General features: G+C 38.7%; 1 protein-coding gene across 2 annotated transcripts in view; it reads left to right on the top strand.

The window, feature by feature from the left end:
- cntn4 (contactin 4) overlaps positions 1–20,698 on the top strand; it is a 92,125-nt gene that overhangs the window by 3,677 nt on the left and 67,750 nt on the right. For both annotated transcript variants that reach the window (XM_083668702.1, XM_083668701.1), the window contains exon 2: positions 14,528–14,664. In XM_083668702.1, the coding sequence (XP_083524828.1) occupies positions 14,610–14,664 (55 nt within the window). In that variant the 5' untranslated portion in view covers positions 14,528–14,609. The remainder of the gene's footprint in view (positions 1–14,527; positions 14,665–20,698) is intronic.

Raw genomic sequence — 20,698 nt, 5'->3', positions numbered from 1 at the left:
AGCAGTTGTTCTCACACAAACGCTGTAAAGACATACAGGGCAAAGAGCTCCGAAATAAAGACAAATGCTCAGTGTCAGTTATTTAGCACCGTTGCAAAAGTCCCTGCTTTTTTGCTGCACTCTGCTGGTTTTTAAAAGTAAACAGCGCTGTGTGATTTTTCAAAGCATCATTATGGATGAGGAGGCTGCAGGCCCCTGATACTACTTTGCCAGTGCACAGACAGTGGTTTATATGCCTCCTGTGTCATATAGAGGTGGTGTGTACAGTGCTGAGGAGTCGCACAGTTTATTAGAGTAGTGTTAGCCATTGTGTAGGATAAGGCATACATTATGCCAAGCTGAATTGTGAGTGGTGCAGCAGCATTATAGTCATATGTTATAACTGTCTATGAACAGGAATAGCTGGGGAAAATTGATATGAATATTTTAATACATATTAATCTGAATTGTCATACTCAGTCATTCTGGCATAAGAATAGATATACTGTATGATTTGTTTCAGAGGCTGTTATTGACTTAATGACTTATAAGACTACAGTGCATAATATATTATAGCCACACTGGTTTATAAACAGAGGTGAGAGTTATAACACACATTTGCATTTGGGCATAACACATTTGAACTATTCTTCAAAATAGTGATTATTAAATATTATTATACTATGACAAACTCATGTATTATAATGCTTTATAAAGACTATCAATGTCTGTGATACACAGTAATATACTATAACACAGACGTATAATGTATTATAATGCTTTGTAAAGCTCTATGTGATATTATTTGCCTTAAGTAAATTAGTCCACCTTATTGGTCAGTCATATTTTTAAATACCCTCAGGCTAACTATAAAACACTTTGGGCGGTTTCACAGACAAGGCTTAAGCCCAGTCCTGGTCTAATTCACACTTTCAATGGCAAATTGAAAACATTTTTTTTTTTGTGCTTTTTAGTCTAGGACTAGGCTTGAGCCTTATCTGTGAAACCGGCCCATTATTTGGTATTTGTAAGTAAAGTGTGATCACTTCCATTTATTGACCGACAAAAAAACACAACAGAGTAAAACATTATTTTAAATTTAAAAAGTGCTCTCGTAATAGCCAAATACATCTGGTTCGACAGAGACGAACAATTATGTAACGCAAATTTTGCAATGTCATGTAAGAAGTGGCCTAAAAATCTGCCTTGCCAGTCCTCCTATTCTTTCACCTTTAGGGGCCGTATCCACCGGACGCAGTTTTTCAACCCACCAGCGCCTTTTTCCAGTTGTTTTCAATGGGAACGACGTATTTTGTGCGCTCGTCCACCAACGCGGCGCGCCTCACAGTTTTTAGCGGAGCGATCTTATATTGAATTGTGTTCAACTTTTGGAATGTAGCGCCACGCATCAATGTCACTTTGGGCCAAGAAACACCAATCAAATTGACGGAGGGGCGGGAGAATTTCACAACGTGGCGGTTACTTCAGTGGAAAATGAAGATGTCTTCCACTAATTTCTGAAATAAATATACACTTGTTTGTATGAAACGAACACTCTCTAAATGTATTTTACCCCCTCTTGCTAGCAAGCTACTCTGTTACTAGCATTGAAATGCCTACGAAGTTCGTGTTAGTATAATCGCTAATCGTTGCTAGCTACTTTGCCAGCTAAAGTACTGTGTTAGGTAGCCTAGCAACTATAGTCACGTCTTTTCCCACTCAGCTTTTGTAGGCAAAAGCGCCTTTGGTGGACAAATAGCCTTAGGTGTTCCTTGAGAAGTTGTGTGGTTATGTTGCCACAGTGCCACTCAAAATGACACAAAAATAGTAATAGCATGTTTTAATCTCTGTTAACCTAACTACCTTTTGAATACAAACCATATGTATGGTGTCTTGAATCATTACACTCCTAAACATTTGTTCTAATGCAAACAATCAAAATAGAATGCATTGAATCCACACTTTTCTCTTGGGAGAATTTCGTGGCCGGACTCCTCGCCTCCGCCATCAGGCCTCTGCAGCTCATCCAGAACGCTGCCGCTCATCTGCTGTTAAATCTCCCCAAATTCTCCCATGTCACTCCCCTCCTCCGCACCCTCCACTGGCTCCCGGTAGCAGCTCGCATCAGATTCAAGACCCTGGTGCTCGCCTACCCGGCGGCAAAGGGAACAGCCCCTCCCTACTTGCAAGCAATGGTTAGCCCCCAAACCCCTGCACGATCACTCCGCTCTTCCACTTCGGCTGCCCGCCTGGCACCGCTGCCTCTACGTGGACGCAGCGGCCGCGCCACTCGGTCACAGCTTTTCACTGTCCTGGCGCCCCGCTGGTGGAATGAGCTTCCCACACCTGTCAGGACTGCAGAGTCACTACCGATCGTCCGCCGTAGATTGAAAACCCATCTCTTCAGGCTATATCTTAACAGTCCCTCCTAAAGACCTCTTCAACCCCACTACCCCCCATGCACCAACCCTAACCCCAACCCTAGTGACCTCTTCACTCCCACTACCCCCCTGTACAAGTTCTCTCCTGTTAATAATAAAATTATTACAATTAATTGGCATTGCGACTGCCAATGGCCCCTGGTGTGAGCATTGATTACTTTGTCTTATGATGACTGTTGGATAGATGATTCACTTACTTAATCAAATGTATTTGTTGTAAGTCGCTTTGGATAAAGGCGTCTGCTAAATGCCATTAATGTAATGTAAATGTAAATGTAAGATTATAGCCAGCTACCAAGCAGCAGAGTAACATGTCATGTAACGTTAGCATTTGATTAGCTTAGTTTGTTAATTGTTTGCTAAATTCCATTCAGGTTGCCTTCTAGCTGACATCAACAGGACATCCATTTTCAAACAGTGATAGTTAGTAACATCAATATTAGGGAATGTAGCTAACTAGTTAGCTATGCCAATTTGGTTGCCTAATTTCTTAATCTCATGTCGACAGCCATGAACACACTTGGAAAAGCGTCAATCATACCCCGAGGGGCTGGAATTAATGGGTCCGCCGCAGTTCAGTGCCCTTGGAGCAATTGTAGCTAGGGAGTTAAGTGCCTTGCTCAAGGGCACAATGGCTCAGTTCGCGGATGTATTTGTTTGGAGTTGAGTGGTTTATATTATTACACAAGTGGAATAGTAACTGTGCCTCATTCCACTTGTGTAGTAAGTCAACATAAATTAGATATTGTATCAGATACATTTTAAAGGGTAACATGACATATCATTGGATGTCTAATGAGTGAAAGGTGCATACCTGTACCGTTCGTGCATATATACTTTAAATACTGCAATTATACTGTAAGCAGGTAAGCATCGCTTAATGCTGTCTTAGAGATCTGTCTGCACCGTCCTTTTTTCTTCAAAAAAGGTGAAAAGGCCGACAAATACAATTAGTGTTAAAAGGGTTTTTATTTGCCAAAAGGCATTTGGTCAGCTCCAAGCCATCAGTCCTCAGTAGGAGGTGTTGTGGTCTCTACACAGACTATAGATTGGATTTCAATAAAAACAAATCTTCTATTCTCACAGGATAGTAAATCATGTCTCCCACCTTCTACTGTACATCCCTCCTTTGGGCATGTAAAAGCCTTTTGTCCAAGTCGTTCCAGAAAGTTAGCATCTGAAGTGTTCATTTAGCAGACTGGGACGTTTGTCATATTGGTCATTTGATAACACACTCCTTGGTGTTTTTTTTATAATCCAACATGTGGAAGTTTAATACTTTTCATTCAGTTCCAAATTAAAATGAATTGTTATTATATAGTAATATATAATATAATTAAAATCAGGGGGGGCTCCTAAACTAATGCAGCTCTCTTGCTCCATCTATGTATCTGGTTTCCTGACCCAACAGTAGTTGTGCTGTAGCTGTAATTCACATATTGCATCAGTTCTTTGAAGAAGAAGAAGAAGAAGAAGAAGAAGAAGAAGAAGAAGAAGAAGAAGAATAGAAGAAGAATGATTGATTGTCCAGGTTGAATACATATGACAACACATCATATCCACATATACAGTAGACTTTTGGTTTCCAGGCGCAACAATCCTTGGGGTACTGTACAAACTGTTTGCCTGTATCGTTTCCTTACTCAAACATGGTGCGACATGGTCCCTCTATGGGAATGATTTTAATTGAAGGTTTAATATGAGCATTAATATGAACAACCAGCTTGTGGAAATATCTGAGCATTGAGACTATTGCATTATTAACTATGCTTTATGTGAGGGCTGCTAACGACTACTTTCCAAGCAATCACAGCAAGAGGTCAAGTTTCTTCTTCAGAATGCACTTCAATTGGGAATGGGGCGGGGGGAATGTGTGAGCCATCTTCCCTCCTCCTTTATTAATCATATTATTAATGCAAACATGCCCCATAGGGCACTGTTATTTTATATAGTTGAGATAAAATAAAAGTTGGATGGATAGTGAGAATAAGATGACTACTAAATACTATGTCATGATGTAGACAGAAAATGTTTTTAGGTTTTCTGGTACATTTTGACAGAAAACAATCTTAAAGGTCCAGTATGTAGATCTGAGCGTTTAAATAGTGCTAAATAACGATGATTAATTGATAGTGATCATGGAAGGAGATCACATGATAAAGAACAATGAAGAGCGCTGTTTTGGTCCAAACAAAGCTCTTTCTGAAATCTGGTGTGGAGGTCAAGCTCTGGACCACTGGCATTAATGTACCTATTTTATATTGTGTTTGTTCATAAGGATATTCATGTATTTGCCGTTATTAGAAAAAGGGTTAGGGTTAGGGGTTTTCCAGAACTAAATGTTATCTTAACCCTTTGCACAAGCTATGAAAACCCCTTCTAATGCATAACATGCATCAAAAATTACCCCTATTCATTTCCTTATTTCATGCATGGCTGAGTGTTTCTTTGCTATATCTTTTGAAATCAATTTATTTCATCATGTAATATTCCAAGTATTCATTAAATATCTTGTTTTTGATTACAACAAATCATTATTTTCATTTTTCCTTTCTTACTTTATCAACAAAAATAGTTTTTGTATTACTACATCAAGTTTACACACATGGGTCAAAAATGACGTGTGAATGAAGTGTGATTTAAAAAAAAAAATAAAGACATACTATAATAACAATTTTGTGAAAATAATTATTTTAGCAGTGATTTGAACCAAATAATATTTAATATTTGAAATATGTTTATGTGTCACTTTGTCACACATAACATACACATATCACTGATAACCGATAACACTGATATTGAACTGTAGTGTATCTGTAGTGTAACTGTAGTGAACTGTGGTGAATGTGACCAAATATTGGAAAATAAAACTGATGAAATAAAATCACATGGGTACAGCGGAAATTGCCATCTCAGTGTTTACATGCCTCACAAATGTCACAAATGACAACTACATGTTTGTGCTCCTTGCACACAAGCCTGGTGCACTGGGAACACCAGCTGCTGACTTTTCTGTCTTTGGCAGCTGGGCAGATCGTCCACCTCTTCCTCTTCACTTGGCCCTCCTGTCTGATGTCCTCCTGTGTCTGGGTGGTGGCTGCGTTTTGTTGTTTTATCCCACATCTTCCCATTGCCTCTGTAATATGCTTTTGGAGGTGGGGCGTGCCCTCCATGCGCCTCTTCATATGTGGCATGACAAGCTCTTTGCCCAGCTCCTTGATGAATAGCCGCTGTGCATTGGTCACACCACCCATGTAATCAGGGTGTTGTGCAGTGAAGTTGGTATAGTCATTGAGGGTGGCAACATCCAGCACATTGTGCCAGAGCACCATGGGCCACCTCTGTGTTCTCCACTTACATGAGTAAGTGCGAACCATCTGATCCATTGTGTCCACTCCTCCTTTTGTTTTGTTATAGTACTGGATCACTTCTGGTTTCTTCTTCACACTGTTGTCATCCACTGCTTTGTCATTATGCATGGTGCTTAGGAGGACAACAGCCTTTCCCTTCTTCGGCACATAGCTCACCATGGTCATGTTGCCATTGAATCCAAATTCTGGGCTATGCATCTCCCATCTCCCGATTTGGATGGCTTCATGACAGGTGGTATGTCCAGCTTGTTCTGGCGAAGAGTCCACACAATGGTCAGGTTCTTCTCAAGGAGTTTCTCAGCCAGAGGGACACTGGTGAAGAAGTTGTCCATTGTGATGTTGCGACCTATGATTAAAAACAAGAACAAAAAACTAAAAAACAAATGGTCAATTTACTCAACATGGAATTCTCTAAATTCTAACACTAAAATAAACTGAATGCATTATCTATTGTATTGTATTGCATTGTGTTTTATTCCATTCTACTCTTTTGCTTATAAATAAATACATTTCTCATAATGGTAATTAAAAATAAAATACACACTATGGAAGATTGGAAAAATGATCTAGGTATTGCGCTAGAACTTCAAGAGTATATTCACTTCTGTATTCTATATTCACTTGTCTGTCTGATTCCGCTGCACAACTGACGATATTTTCTCCAAGATTCCTCTGAACCTCCTCTCCTGGCTGTCTCCCTGTGTAGATCATTCCGTCTATCGCGTAAGGGACCCTCGCATCGCACATCCAGAAGATTTTTATTCCGTATTTTTGCAAGCTTGCTGGGCATGTATTGCAAGAACTTGCACCTGCCCCAGAATGGCACAATGCTCATCTATGGTGACACAGTCACTGGGGATGAACCGTCTTCTGCCAGCACGTTTTATACTCAAAACAGCCCGTTTTGCATTTTAGCTAAATTTAAGAGTGTCATAGCAAAGGGTCTGAATACTTATGTACATGAGGTATTTCTGCATTTACATTTTTATAAATTTACTGACATTTCTAAAAACGTGTTTTCGCTATGTCATTCTGAGGTATTGTGTGTGGATTGATTATTTTAATTTAATCCATTTTAAATTGAGTCTATAACACAACAAAATGTGGAAAAAGTGAAGGGGTCTGAATACTTTCCGAAGGCACTGTAAATAATCCATACAACAATGTAAATGGCATAATACATCCTCCGAATGTCCAATGACAATGCCGGTGGTGTGGTAGCTAGGTTCATCAGGTAGTGAACTAAAGTTCGCCATCAGACTGGCAATGTATCTGGACCTGCTTGGTGACATGCATTCACTACATTTTCAGACCAGAGTAGCTGCTAGCTCAGTGCATGACAAAAGAGAATACACAAGAATTGATGTAAAAAGTTTCTCGAATTATTTTTTAATAAAGCACGAACAGGCAAGTAGCCCACGCTCTATTCTAATTGTAACATGACGAGACTTATTATGAAACAGACACATATAAACACTATGGCTACACAGGAATACTTATGTGACACAGAAGTGATGTGGACTGTCCAATGAAAAGTACTTGGGTGTTTTAATTAGTAAATATTTACATGTTTCTTCTTTGTTGCACAGTGATTGATTGAACAGGTCCAGGAAAATGTTTACATGATCTATGGGTAATTAGGGTAATCTTTGTGGTAGTGAGCTTGATATCACACAGGGAAATGTTTACAGACAGGAAAATGTATTTAAAGCTTTTAAATGTGACTGCATGTGACTGTACCCAAAACATGACCACATAACAGTGAACAATGAGAGGAAGAGGATCCTGTAGTTCATTGGACTGCACTGCGTTGTCTGTCTTCCATTCATTGCAGTGTATGTTAGTGTATGTAGAGCACCAGGCTGTACTGAAAACAAATTCCACCAACCTAGGTTGTGTGGAAACAAAAGGAACTTGTATCTTATTATGCAAAATGTAAATCACTATCGTGGGAGAAAACATACTATAAGAGTATGAATTAGGCTGTTTTAGAAAAGCTTTGAAATCTAAGCAACCTGCCCAGTAGTGAACATTGTTTGAAGTACAGTAGACCAACATATGGCACTATAGCAGGTATCAAAAAGCTGTGTGCTGGAAAACCTTGTTAGTGCATAGGTGAAGTTATGGGTGGTAAAACATAGTTTTTGGTCATTAATACAGTATGTGTGTGAGTGGTCCAACATGTTTCAGAGGCACTATTGTTACATACAAGGGAGACCCTTGGGATGAAGAGATTCAACTGGTAAAGCATCACATACTGAATACAGAAAAGATACAGGAACACAGACGATGAAACATCTTCTTCACCAGACTAATATTGGTTATAACCCATCAATACAGAGTGATGCATTGAGAACAATTCTGAGGAGAGATGGAAAGAACATGTTTATTGGAGGTGATTATAGAGGTTTGACATAGTGTACAACATTAGGTGTATTGCTCCCATTTATACAGACAGTAAAATGTCCCCAGTTGCTCTTAAAAAGGAAATGTCTTGTATAATGTTTTCAAGAAATTGCAAAGGGTCCTGAACGCTACATTAAAATAGCACAATAATGACCTCCAAGAGGTACAATTAACCACAGATGGAGCATTGTTCATCCAAGTGCAATTTTTGCTTAGAAAATTACCTGGATGATTGACAATATTTCATCTGAAAGGACACAAATGCAGAAATTATATGAACATGTTTGTTTGGCTTTGTTATCTAGGCACGCACTGGTGTACACGTTATTCTTACTAGGAAAGCCAGGAAAATATTGGTTGAAATAATTGACAGTTGCATTCAAGAGAAGTAGGCCATCTTTAGTGAGCAGCCCTTTCAAGTTTACCAATATACAGATATACACTCTATCGAGTACATGCTGTCATATGGATAAAAAAATCAGCTTCAGGTTATAAAGTGCCTTCTGGGCTGGAAATGTTAAGCTGGTCAAGAAAAGGTCAAGTTGACTTCGGTCATTTTATCAATGGAACATTTGTATACTGTACAGTATACAGTATGTTAGATGAGTTATGCTCTGGCCTACTCTTTTCTGGTTGTGATTAAATGTACACTCACCGAGCAGTTTATGAGGAACACTATACTAATACTGGGTAGGGCCTCCCTTTGCTCTCAAAACAGCCTCAATTCTTCGTGGCATTGATTCCACAAGATGTTGGAAACATTCCTTTGAGATTCTGGTCCATGACATGATTGCATCACACAATTCCTTCAGATTTTTCTGGTGCACTTTCAAGCTGTGAATTTCCCGTTCTACCACATCCCAAAGGTGTTCTATTGGATTCAGATCTGGTAACTGGGAAGGCCACTGAATAACACTGAACTCATTGTCATGTTCATGAAACCAGTTTGAGATGACTTTTGCATTGTGACATGGTGCATTACCATGCTGGAAGTAGCCATTAGAAGATGGGTAAATTGTGGCCATGAAGGGATGCACATGCTCAGCAACAATACTCAAATAGGCTGTAGCATTCAAGCGATGATTGATTGGTATTAACGGGCCCAAAGTGTGCCAAGAAAACATTCCCCACACCATTGCACCACCTCCACCATGAGAAGGTGTACAGGTGTTCCTAATAAAGTGTTAAGTGAGTGTATATTTGGTTCAGTCCTATGAAGGCAACTTCCTAGTCATTGGGTGAAATGACAAGACTTGTTATTGACGTACGGTACTTATTTCACTCGATTCAGCATCCATGTTGACTGGTTGGAGCATCCATGGTGGGAGCCTTTAGGGCTGTGGCATTTCCTTGGAGACATTAACAAATTATCTAGTTTGAAAAATGAATTGATTCCAAGCTTCCTTTAACCTCATATTGATGTTGATGTTGTATTTTGACCTCAGAGAAAGGGTAATGCAGGATTCTCTGACCTCATTATATGGAGTTGAATTACTGCACACAACTCAAGTTATTATTCATCTTCTATTGGGTTTTATAATAAGGAGACATGATGTGGTAATACAGCTTGTGTGCATCATCACAGTGAGCAGGCCTGGAGAGAGATGCTGATGTAAGAGTAATGGGGCCTGTAACAGCACTTCCTTGTATGCTCTATGAGCCATAACCGTCCACTACCAAGATCTAGTCACCACTGATAACACGCACAATACTTCAGCTGTTGTTATTGTCAGGAAATTGATGGTATCATCCTATTTGTGATATGAAGCACTAGATACTAGCACTAGATATAGCTTCAGGAAGCACTTGAATACTTATAGCGTGCTCTGTAATACTTATACTTATTTTATTGATATTCTTGTCACACTGGGAATCAACTAACTCTTTAATACATAATTTGGAATTGAGTATCAGAACATAACCAGCTATTTTCAAAACGTCACATATCTTCAAAAAGTATAGCCGTTGTGTTACACACAGCACTCAGTTTTGAACATCTTGATACAGAATGTGAGCAGTCTGTGATGCAGCAGTTTCACTGTTTATTGTACTCTAAGCAGGAAAAGGCTGCTCTGCTTTAGGATTATTCCATTTGACAATCTGCATGAACAGTAGCTTATTATAAGGTGAAGAAAGGGATTTGTGTGCTGCCTGTGTTTTAGCTCTCAGCTGTGCCACTCTGGTCTGATGTTCATTATGGCGCTTATACAATAAGTCAAGCTAAGGCGACACACTGGGTCCAGACATGGTAATGGGATTTCCAAAGACAGGGAGTGTTTCATCCATGAAGGTTATATCCAATACAAAGAGCCAGGCTCCAGAAAAGGAGAATGTACAGAATTCTTGGCAGGTCTAACCTTGTAAACGATACTGTATGCTCAGTTATTCCTTTTTAGCTACATGTACAATGTACCCATTGTATTCAATTCCTTCCAACACTTTTGAATTTTCTTGTACCCATTTATAGATGTATTCTTCCCTGAGAGCAGCTGTAAATTTTACAATCAGGGTGTAGGCTGGTTCTTTGGGCTCCATACACGTTTCTTTTCAAGTAAAGTTTGTCTGTGGCCCGGCCAATTAGAAGAGCCTTCCTAGTTGAGAATCCAAAGTAAATAAATACGTTGATGTGATGTACTTGAACCTATGGTGTTATGACATGTTATGATCAATGTTTTCTTGTAAGTAAAAGTACATACAGAGGCAGGGAGCTGACATAGAGTGACAAATCAAATTTCCACTGATAATCACCATTTGCATACATGTGGTTTGCTGCTTTTTGAGTAAAAAAAAATGGATATATAAAATTCGAGCAGCAATAGTGATCAGATGGCTTGTAGCTCCGCTGGTCGGCAGAATGTTTTATTTTTATTTTTTATTATTTGATTTTGATTTCGCTTTCATTTAGCATGCATTAGTCTCTACAGTCCTCACTTGTTCTCTACTTTTACTGTTTTAAACTCCCATGACTGTTATACGTGTTATCCTCTTATGTTTTGTCTCGTTATCTTTGAGCTGTTTTTATTCGTATTCCTTTAAAGCGCATTGTGTTGCATCCATGTATGTTTTTGATTTGATTTGATTTAGGCAGTTTGAAGAAAGCTACACACCAGTGGGAGGAGCGTGCAGCTCCCTGCTGACTAAAGTGGCCTGCTGTTGGGAGAGGGCAGGAAACGCAGACCTTTTATATAATTAAATTGTGCGCACGTTTTATATCTTGCTTTATATTTCGTGTACACGCTTTATATTTTGTGCGCGTGCATTAGTAATTTGTGCACACGCTTTATATTTTGTGTGCACGCTTTATATTTCGTGCATCCTTCATATCAATTTGTGCGTGCGCTTTAGTAATTCGTGCACACTCAGTCCATGTCACCTCCCAGGCTCCTTAGGTACAGCATACATCATTCACAAAAGCTAATCAATTATGAGTTATTTGACCTTTAATTCACCATGATTATACCATGTCTCAATGTTACCAACTCACACTGCAAATTAAAGTAATTGACAGGCATCTAATAGCCATTCATGGAAGACCCCTCTGGCTTAAATTTAAATGTATTAATTATCTTTTGACCCTGTGCATTAATTAGATACTTCGCCCATGGTGCAGTAGGTTTACCTACAGAACAGTACTTTGTTCATGGTAAGTAATTCATGTGTGTACATATATAGAACATGAGATTCAATGTGGTGGTTTAACAAGGCCTGGAGAAATCATGTAATGATGGATTTCCCTTGTCGATCCATATGCTCTATGTCAAACATTCACACGCAAGTTCTTGAATACAGGTAAAGTATTTAGGCTCTTCCATATGGACTGGAGGATTTTCCAATGCAATTATCTACTCAATAGGAAGACAGTGAATATAACTGTATTACTCCAGCTGTGTACCTGTATGAGGCTATGGCACATGATTTAGCAGCTCAAAATAAATGTCTGGTCTTGTTTCCAACTCATCTAGCTGATGCAAATGCAAACATCTTTTATAAGCATACAGAGGAAATAGAGCTGGAATATTGAGAGAAGGGGATTAATGAGAGAAGACAGATTGAAATAAAGATAAGATATTAAATGTGACCCACTCAGACAAATCCAGGCTTAAATCTCCAACCTTATTTTTCAAAGAGTGCAAACGACAATGTCTGGTCACATATTGATTTACTACTTCCAGTGTTTTGAAACCTATAATTATTGCATTACTCAAGAGGATCTTTGAAAATTCGTGTTACAATTCCACTCAATGCTGCAGCAAAGAAGAGTTGTGATGCTAATGGGATGGATACTGTATTTCAACTCTATGAATAAACATATATTTACCCAAGGGACATAGGATTATTGCAGCTTGTTTTCAAGAGAAGCTTTGCAAATGGTACATTTCATTACTTAGTTCATCATATTGCTGTAATACCTTTCTAACAGCAGTACACAGCTTTTCCAGAGGCAGCTTCTGACATTTGCTTCCAACTTATTCTGTATTCTTCCTTCCGACTCTGTGGCAAGCTGCATAAATCTTATTGCCCCCCCCCCCCACTGCGTCCCATTTACACCATCCTTCCTCTGCCTGCTACTCAAAACCAAATAGCTCTCCATTTGGCTCTCAAAAAAGAGAAAAGTTAGTGCTTAAATGAAAGATCATGGAATTAAACAAAGTTGTTCATTTTTAAATCTCTTAAGAGCACTCCCAGCCGCAGAGGACATGGATAGTATATCCCTTATTACAGCATACCTTAGTCAACACTCAAGAGACACTAGCACATGGATCAGTTAACTGTTCACAACAAATCCTTTCAAACATTTCTTTATCGAGAGCACCTAAAAGTAGGTTGGAATCCTCTCCAGTAGGTTGGAATCATCTCCAGTTGTGAAACAAAACATCAGAAAGTTTACATTCTAGCAATGACACAATGATTGTGAATAAATTAGTAATCAGATCATACTTGTCTTTCAATTGCAGAAGCATTAAATTGTATTGCATATTCAAATACTGACAATGGTAAAATCTCAGCATCACACTAACATGTATCAAAGTTCACCATTGTCTACTTTTTTTACTCTACATACAGTACAGTACTGTAGTTTGATTAAATAGTATGTATTGTAGGGCAGGGTACAGTTTGCAAATGTATAAAAGTACTGCCATGAGACACTGTGTCTTGAAATGGCATTGATTTTTGTATCCCTCCACCCTCACCCCCTGTCCCCCCCTGTCCCCCCCTCTGCTCTGTGCATCTAAGGCCTGCAGCACACAGATAATTATCCCTCTGACACAATGCAGGCTTTTGAGTTTAGCCACTGATTCCACGGCGATACCCCTGGTTACAGTATTTCTGCTGAGGAATAAAACACATAATAAATCATAAATAAAAAAAAACACATCTCACTTTGACATTATGGTTTTGTCAACGGATCTCCTGCTGAAGCTTCCAATGTGTATGAACATAATAGATGTTACAGTATATAGGTACTGTATAGGGATGTGATTATATGTTCTATACCAAGCACTCACAATAGGATTATAAATTGGCATCTTCAGAGTTGTATTTGTCATAGATATGGAAATAAATGTTAATAATTGCTGTGTGCCAAACGTACAGTATACAGTACATTTTCATTCCACAACTTACTTCCAGTAACTACTTACAGGAAGTAATATAGTCACAGGCTGGAGTTTTGGAAGGGGGAAACTAATAATGTAATGAGGATATGTGTGGACATGCTTAATTTTGAAGCAAATGTTGTTCATTGAGAGTTTAATTTAACAGAGACTGTTTGAAAGACTGCACTGAGGCAGTTTATAGGCTACTCCTTGATTACATTTGGAAATTGTTACTTTTGGGACAATTTGTCCAGTTCTTCTTCAAGGCTTAATATTCTGTGACCTGACTTTTTAAACAGTGTGTGTGCAATTCTATTGGTGTTGATACTGTGTGTAAATAATACCTATAATGTAAATGACAAGGAAGTAGCAATTTTGAGCAGTAGCAATGATTGCTTCGGAAGATGAGAATTGACATTGTTACAGGATGATTTGAAGAAAACAGCCTGGTCATTATGCACATTGACCCAGGAGCATGGACTTTGACATAACTTCATACAACACAATCTTGGTCTGATACACAATTTAAGGATGCATGATATACTGTAGTACACTTTGCTGTGAAGTTTGATATTTTGAAAATCATCTTGTAGTACATTAACAGAGATGCAAGGAAAGTCACTGTGTGTATTGTTAAACAAATGTGCTGTAGAGAGCGCCTTTCTATGGTGCTAATAATAACTTGTTTTTGCTCATTATTGCAGTGTTCTTTTACCTGTCTCTTTTTATACAGATTGAAGACCCAGAAAGGTACAAAAAGGATTCCATACAGTTGTGATTGGATGTGAGTCTACTTTGACCCCACACAACTGAAGATGATGTTGCTATGGAAACTGCTGGTCCTCCAGTCACTCATGGGGTGCCTCGCAGGTAAAGTATCTTATTAAGAACTTTTGGTGCACACAAGAGGTTTCTTTGTGAAGTTTGTGTTCTTATTCATATGTATTTAGGGCAGGTTGTGGTATGAAAGCCATATATTAGAATGGGGCTAATGCAAATACACCTGCCACAGGCAACCATTAATCCTTTTTTTCCATTAAGATACAAATAATGAGGTTGTAAAATTTATTTAATAAAAAAGGGATTGTTACAGTAAATAAGTGTATTGAAACGGTGGCGTTCAGTAAAGGTTGACTGCAGTTAGCTTAATGGTTATGAATATAAATGAGGAGATTGGGTTGCAGATATGAAACTTAAGATGAAAATACTAAATTGAATGCATTGATTGCAAAAGAGTGTGAGATTTCATCAGAAGAGGAAAAAGTGACAATGACCTTGGTTCTGTGGTAAACTAATCCTACAATGTCCATACAGTATGTAACTAGAGTAGAATTTATTGCAGTAAAGTGTAAAAAATCAGACAATGATGCAAATTAAAATAAAAGCTTCAAATTGATGCTGTTAGCATTGATAATGAAGTGGTATTAATTAATACTATCTGTTTCTATGCTAGATGCTAGTGTCTCCTCTAGAACATGGCTTAGTGAAAAACAAGGGAGCTAAGGGGATTGGAAAGCAACCCTGGGTGTGAAGGATAGGTCAACGGTTGTTGCTGGTGTCTGCCGTTGTTGAGGGTGACATTCATTACGGGTGCACACATGACTGCTGACCTAAGTGAAATGGTGAATATGTTTCAGTCATAGCGATTGCGTTCTGTCGTTGCCTACACTGAATGAAGACATCAGTGAAGTAAATGTTTGTTCTTGTAAAGGTTACAGATAACGTAAAAAATAAAGGTAGCCCACCCAACAGCTACATTACTGGCATGGTGTGTTCTAGTTTTAATTGAATTAATTCCCACATCAGACATATTAGAATCATTATTCGAGACTTTGTTATTGCCCTTCTCTTTGAACCTGGTCATCACTGTCCACAGGGCCTTGAAACAAATCCTAAAGTGGAAATTCGACTAATTTAAAGTGGTTTCTTGTTCTCTGTCTTTTAAGTTGCAGTGAAAGAAACAGTTAGGTTTATACTCTAATTGCTGTACAGCAGGGGTATAGGGGGATATGAGTCAACCTGGAGTGGTGGGTTTCTGAATATCCGTCATTCACCTACAGTAGAGCTGAATTATAGCTTCATTATACTATGGTGCCCGCTTCACCCTGGGGCTCTCCAGCATTGATCACATTTTGATGGAGAGCTTTAATTTGTCTATCTTACAAATTGGTGGGGTCACCAGAGAACATCAGTTGGATTTCTCAGAGTGTTTAATCAAGAGGCATTATCCTAATCAAGATGAAGAAAAGGCTGTATTGATGAAGCAGTGCCCTGTAAACCCTCCCACTCATTACTCAACTCATATTAAGTTTCAGATCTACAGCCTTATTCTCACCATTCATTGTTGGGATTTGACTCTGTGTGAGGGAGCCTGCATACTTGATATGGCTTATTAATTGGCCACTGTACGTCACCACTCAAAAATGAAAATCAGACTCCACGGTCATGCAGCATGCAGTTAGCACTGCTGCTGATTGACCAGTACCTGATAAGCATTGTGTTAAGCTTGCTTGTTGCTACTCTTAAAGTAAAGCTACAGTAGCAGAACAATGTCACGATGTCAAGAGATTTTAGAGTGAAATTAATAATACACTGTTCTTGCCCTTGTCTAGTCTAGAGGTCTAATACATAAACTGCATAATGTAATCATGCAAATATTCAAAAGGAATAGGCTAGTTTACCTGATAAGCCACTTTTAATAACACCAGTATTACATGACAGAGGAATGCAAATCTGCAAAATGGAATAACATTCATAATGTCTTGAATGGTAATTGTGATTTTGATGTAGAAAACAGATAACATCTCGAATGTGGTGCATTTCTGCTAAGTGGGACCAAGTTACAGTCTATAGTTATTTTTGTCTCTGAAATGTTTGACCTCAGTTGTCTATGTACTGGCACTCATCTTTCATGATGGGGTGCTGTTCAGGTACTGTAGTTGTCTGAATGTGGCTTATGAAACCAGCAGAAAAGGTCAAGCAATATGCCGAATGCCAGCAGAAAGGAAGGTTAGCCCTGAAAAGGCAAGGAGTCACAGTGAGGCTGCACTGAATGCGGAGAGGAGGTCGTAATGATCTGTGTCGCCTGCTAGGAGTGTTCCTTTGTTCTCTTAGTGTTGGAGACAGACCAGCCTCCTGCTCTCCCACTGTACGTCACTCTTACCCTCCCTGTTAGCGTCTGATTACCCCAGCGCCATTCTCTTCTGCAGGACACGCGCAGAATCCTGATTCCCTGTGTGTTACTCAACCATGACGATTTCCATACCCTTTCTTGTATTTATTCTTCACGCACTTAAACCAAGCAGTATTAATGGTGCTCATACACTCCAACCCTACTGCCTGATGTATTGAGGCCCTGTCTGTCTCAGCAGAACCATTTGATTTCCACACCTGAGACGGCACAGCCGACTTACGAAAAGTGCCTTATAAGTGAAAAAACTACTTTAAAAATACACACATCAAAAGAGGTCTCCTTGGTTAAATGGTGAATAATGTTGCATTTGAGCATGTAAGGTCTGAGTCAGATGACATTCAGAGCTCAAGAGACATTACTGTAGTTTTACTCTAGTCTCTCTGGAGATCCACCTGTTGTTAGAACGGACAGAATGAACATGGAACAAAATGTTCTCACTAAAGGCATGAATGCACTCTCAGGGTTACTTGCGTAGATAAAAGCATCTCTGGCATTTCTGATAATTTCCCACATTGGTATACATTTCTATTTGCCAAATGCATGGTCTCAGTTTGCTCGAAAAAGCCTTCTCAACAGTGCACATAATACTGCATGTATACATATCTAAGGAAGCCACTGTTACGTTTCACACAGCTAAAATGATAGAAGCCTTGGTGACTCAAAATGTAATGATTCACTTCAAGGTTTGCTCTCTGTGATTTCAAGAGTTCCTTTTCACATTTTGAAAGACAAATATATATGTAACAATAAAAAAGTAGGATATAGGGGCAATGTCATTTTTTAGAACAGCTGTTTCTCTGCACATGCTTATTTGTAATGTAAAGATCCAATTCCATATTATGTATGGATGTCTTTCAAGAGTGCCCATGTAGCATGTGTTAAATAACCCTCCATAGACAATGTGAAATACTAGGCATATGTAAACAGAAGATCAACCTAATTTACAAAATCACTTAACAATGCATCTGTTGAGCTGTTGAGAATCGTTATTATCTTCTAGTGCTCATCATGTCTAATATTTTGTTTTGTGCAAGGTTCATACTCATGTTTTCAGGCGACAAATTTAACAGCAGGATTCTACCACAGTCATTTGATGACCATGTTATTCAAAGCTTGTAAAGCAAACCCAGTAGGTGGCATACAGACAAATCGAATTTTCAGAAAAATAAATCTTGTCCTCTGTTACATTTTCTGTTTTAAGAGTGCTCTCTCTCCGACCTGCTGCTTTTGTTGTGAATAAGTATGCTAATGTACCAGTAAATGGCTTGTTCTTTTTGCGCTTCTCACCCTATATTGAACATTTATGTGAATGTGTGGATTTTTCAAAGAGGGTAACATAATGGTGTATGTATACCTTTGGCTAGTGTCTTTATCTTTCCCTCATATTAAACTCTCACACGGGGGATGAACCTCATCACTTCAGATTGCAAGAACTTTTTTTTTTTTTGTTCTCAATATACAGTATATCCTTAATAGTAATCTTAATAGATGTTTGTGTACTGCATGTCACAATCACAACTACATCAAATAAATTCATGTACAAACATTTAGATTTCATATCAAAATTCCTTAAATTGCTCTTGACTATGTGAATATCAGAATAATGTGCTTTTAGTTTAGTAAAAGGTATTAATAAATTGCATAAATTGTCGTTGATAGTGCTTTGAAGTGCACAAAAGTTAACAACCATGACTGTTTTAGTCTCTGGTGTGGGTGACACCTCCAATACTTACATAAACCTAGTGTCATAGTCTCTTAAGAGATTTCCTACATAAACGTAACACTTCAGGTTCAATGTTCTACGATTGCATTCCAGTGTTATAATTATTATAACACTTATTAAAATTGCTTTGGCTGCAATTTGTATGGGAAGCTAAACAAATGTAAGTTAATTAATCTTTGCACCTCTCACGTTATCTAGGATCTCATGAAATTAATGATTGTTTTGCCAGCAGGTTGGGTGTTATCTCAAGGAAAAAGCATTTTGCTCCATAATGATTGGCCAGTCAAAAGAGTGACTTCTAACATTATTATGCTATTAAACAAATTGATCTCTTTGAAGACAAAGGAAGAGAAAAAAATAATCCTTATATCTATTAGAGCTGAAAGTAATTTAAGGTGGGATGCCTTTGTCAACTGGCCCTGAAATTGGCCTGCAGTGTGGTGAGCAGCAGTGTGCTCACGCTAGGAGTGATTGATTTAGTTATTAAAGGGACAGCGCTATAGGGTGTGGTTTGTAGTTACGCCAGTGCAGGCAAGCATGGCCTCTATCCACTGGATGGAATGACCACCCGCTCAAAATAGGCAAATATGAATAGCCATGTAAATAAATCACCACACTGATGGCATGGAAATCCCTCACTCCCTCAATCCCTCACACTCATGAAACACATGGAAATACCTTTTGGTTTCAGTGTGACAAGGTTGTCTAAGGCATCTGTTGGTGTTTGCTCCTGACATGTTTGGATGCAGTTTATTTCTGTTCATCTCAAATGAGGCTCATACAGCCGAGCTGCTGCGAATACAATCTAAGGTCTTATGCAAGCCAATTTTACATCAAACTTAGTATTTTTGTATTTATTTTCCCTGTATTTGTGAACAAGTACTGTCTGAATCGATGTCAAATCTGTAAAGATGCATTTCATATATCTGTGACTCATCTGCAGAAGATGAATATTCTCCCTGTCCCACTGAACTACTTAAGTGCATGAGAGAACGATCCATTCTAATAGCTCAGCTGAAGCATGAAAGATATGGGCAGATTTCTACAATTCCTTGACCTTGAACCCATTTATGAAGTCTTTTACATTGCCTGTTTCCAGAGAAGCTTGCTTAGACATCCACTCGGCTTCACAGAGCATGGAGACATCCATTTTCTCAAAAGTTCATGTGTAGCCAGTGTATCTGTTTCTCGTGTAGGGCCCACATGTATCTCCCTTTATCTCCATTGAGGAGAGAGGACAGTATCTCTAATGAAGTCTATGCAGGAAACCAGCCAAACTAGACACTTGATTTGGCTGGTCTGGAGGTGTATTATCTGAGGAATGCTTAGGAGGAGCTGGCTGGTAGGGCAACTGGAATGTTTGAGGCTGATGATATGAGTATAAGTTGAATGGATACTGGAATACACAAAGTAGATTCCTCCTTATGTGCTGGACTCCTTCTGGGGTTTTTAGCCATGCTGAGGTAAGCTCTGAAAATTCATTTGCTGTTATTGGATTCATCACCTGCTATTGGACTAGAGATTAGTTACTCTTTTTTTTCAAATAGCTATTGCTTTTCAGCATTGCCACCGGTCTTTGGCGGTCAGTAGCATCCCTAAATATTGCATGGCAGGTGGGAACACGGAGGTAGAGAAGATTCTGAAATATATTCTAAGCCCTGTCTACTATTGTAAGTACAGATCTCACCCCTACTCCAAAACATCTATTTCGGGTGAATGTCTTGACTTCTACAGTATAGTCAAAGAGAATTGCCTGTATATAACAGCTGGAGCCAACTGCATATGGGTGTATTAAACTTTGAGATCTGTAAGAGACCATTTGTCGTAATTAACTTTATTGGGGAAATGTGAATTCACATTTATTGTTTTAAATATTAGGATTAATATGTTGTTGTTATTCTGATGCCATTATTTATCCACACCCCTGGTTAATGAATAAAGCATGTAGGAAGCATGTGTCCAGGAAATCCTAACTCCAGTTACATGTA

Source organism: Argentina silus (genome assembly GCF_951799395.1).
Source record: "Argentina silus genome assembly, chromosome: 4".
Lineage (NCBI taxonomy): Eukaryota > Metazoa > Chordata > Actinopteri > Argentiniformes > Argentinidae > Argentina > Argentina silus.
Note: the sequence above shows the minus strand (reverse complement) of the source record. Positions and strands in the feature narration are given on the sequence as shown.